The 1493-nt window shown below is 32.8% G+C and overlaps 1 protein-coding gene across 1 annotated transcript; it reads right to left on the bottom strand.

Moving 5' to 3' along the window:
- Window positions 1-42: 42 nt before the first annotated feature.
- Window positions 43-1045, bottom strand: Tsp_14901 (protein real-time). The gene is made up of 6 exons (XM_003368596.1): window positions 1040-1045; window positions 790-939; window positions 595-726; window positions 371-499; window positions 191-294; window positions 43-106 (listed from the first exon to the last, which is right to left on the bottom strand). Exons 1-6 carry the CDS (start codon window positions 1043-1045, stop codon window positions 43-45), a joined length of 585 nt encoding a protein of 194 aa, XP_003368644.1.
- Between the last annotated feature and the right edge of the window lie 448 nt (window positions 1046-1493).

The following is a 1493-nucleotide window of genomic DNA, read 5'->3' as shown; positions in this document are numbered from 1 at the left end:
CATCTCCAAGAGGGCAATTGCATCTTTTGGGATCTTTCCGTCTCACGAACGATCAGACTCCTTGCGCACCGAGTTCGAGGGGTTCTCTTCAAGCGATATGGAAGCGCTGAAAGAAAACAACAACAAAAGTTATTAATAATAAGATTAATAAGAAATTCAAATATGAACAATAATTGCAATTGAAACTAACACTGGCAACTCAGCTGAAGGATCTGCAACCGATTGAAAAGGTGGAATATAAGTGATTCCTTCATCGGCAAGTTGTTTCACGTGAAATTCCAAAACCTCTTTACCCTGAAATAATAATAATAATAATGTGAAATTAATTTGACGATTACTGATAAATTTTTTGGTTAAATTTAAATTTTACCTGCTGTATACTGTCTGCATAATGCTTGCAAGCAATTTTTTCAACCGTTGATTCAAACCCAAAAAAAGATTTCACATCCAAGCAAGCAGTTTGTTCGAAACTTGTCCAACTTGGGTTTTCCGGGTGTACCTAAAATTGAAGAATATAAATATTTATTTATTTTGTTGAAACACAAAAATTAAAACGCATTATTATTATTATTATTATTATTATTAAACGCTAACATAATAAAGACAACGCTCTTTCACAAAAACTCGACTGGCAAATGAGACATTGTGAACTTCGATGGTCAACGTTCTCTCTCGACGATTCAAAGTATTTTTTTGTATAAAAAAGACGTGATCAACACCGACCAACTGAAAATATTACAAAAATTTAAATATTTTTTTGTTTGGGCAAAAAAAACAGAATAAACAAACCTTCTTCAGCAAGTACGGTGCGTTGACGTTGAGCTTGCATTTGCGTTCAGTAACGCAGATCGCCCCGTCGGCGCTTTCAGTTTTGTTCAAAATTTCACTGGCAGTCAACAACGGTATCAGTGGACATGTTGGAAATCGTTTTTCATATGCCTGAACAACAAAATCTCTAATGAATCAATTATTCAACTGTTTCATTAAAACAAAGAAATATAATAAAACTAAAAACTAAAAATAAACCAAATATACATACATACATATTTATATGGCAAGTCAGGTTGAACAAAGAATTATTAATGATCAAATTTTCCAAATGCAATTTTAAATAAAAATTATTAAACATATTTATTCATTTTTAGTCGATTATTGTTGATTGACATGGCCGAAACATTTGCAAGCAAGTTTCAGCAATTTTGTCAATTCACATCACCATCATCAACATTAAAATGCAATAGATTTACGCCACATGAAGCGACGTCATTTACAAATGATTGAACACCCAGTATGTGCTTCCGTCCACCTACTTCAGCAAAAGCAAACACACAATAACCAATCACTAGATGATATCAATATTGGAAAGGGAATTTTGAAATAAAATTGCTTCATTTGAAAAAAGAAAATTCTGCACGATCATAAATGATATGATAAGAAAAGGTCTAAATCACATCTCGTCAAACGTAAGCCTTGCAACGAGTGACGATGCAACG

The sequence above is a fragment of the Trichinella spiralis genome (assembly GCF_000181795.1).
Source record: "Trichinella spiralis strain ISS 195 chromosome Unknown Scfld2203, whole genome shotgun sequence".
In the NCBI taxonomy this organism is placed as follows: Eukaryota; Metazoa; Nematoda; class Enoplea; order Trichinellida; family Trichinellidae; genus Trichinella; species Trichinella spiralis.
The sequence above is the reverse complement of the archived record's forward strand: the minus strand, read 5'-3'. Positions and strand labels throughout refer to the sequence as shown.

Excerpts from the sequence above, each read along its gene's own strand:
- Tsp_14901 (XM_003368596.1), bottom strand. Across the intron at positions 295-370 it reads ATGCAGACAGTATACAGCAG|GGTAAAGAGGTTTTGGAATT; the intron begins GTAAAATTTAAA and ends TTATTATTTCAG. Across the intron at positions 107-190 it reads CCTTCAGCTGAGTTGCCAGT|CGCTTCCATATCGCTTGAAG; the intron begins GTTAGTTTCAAT and ends GTTTTCTTTCAG.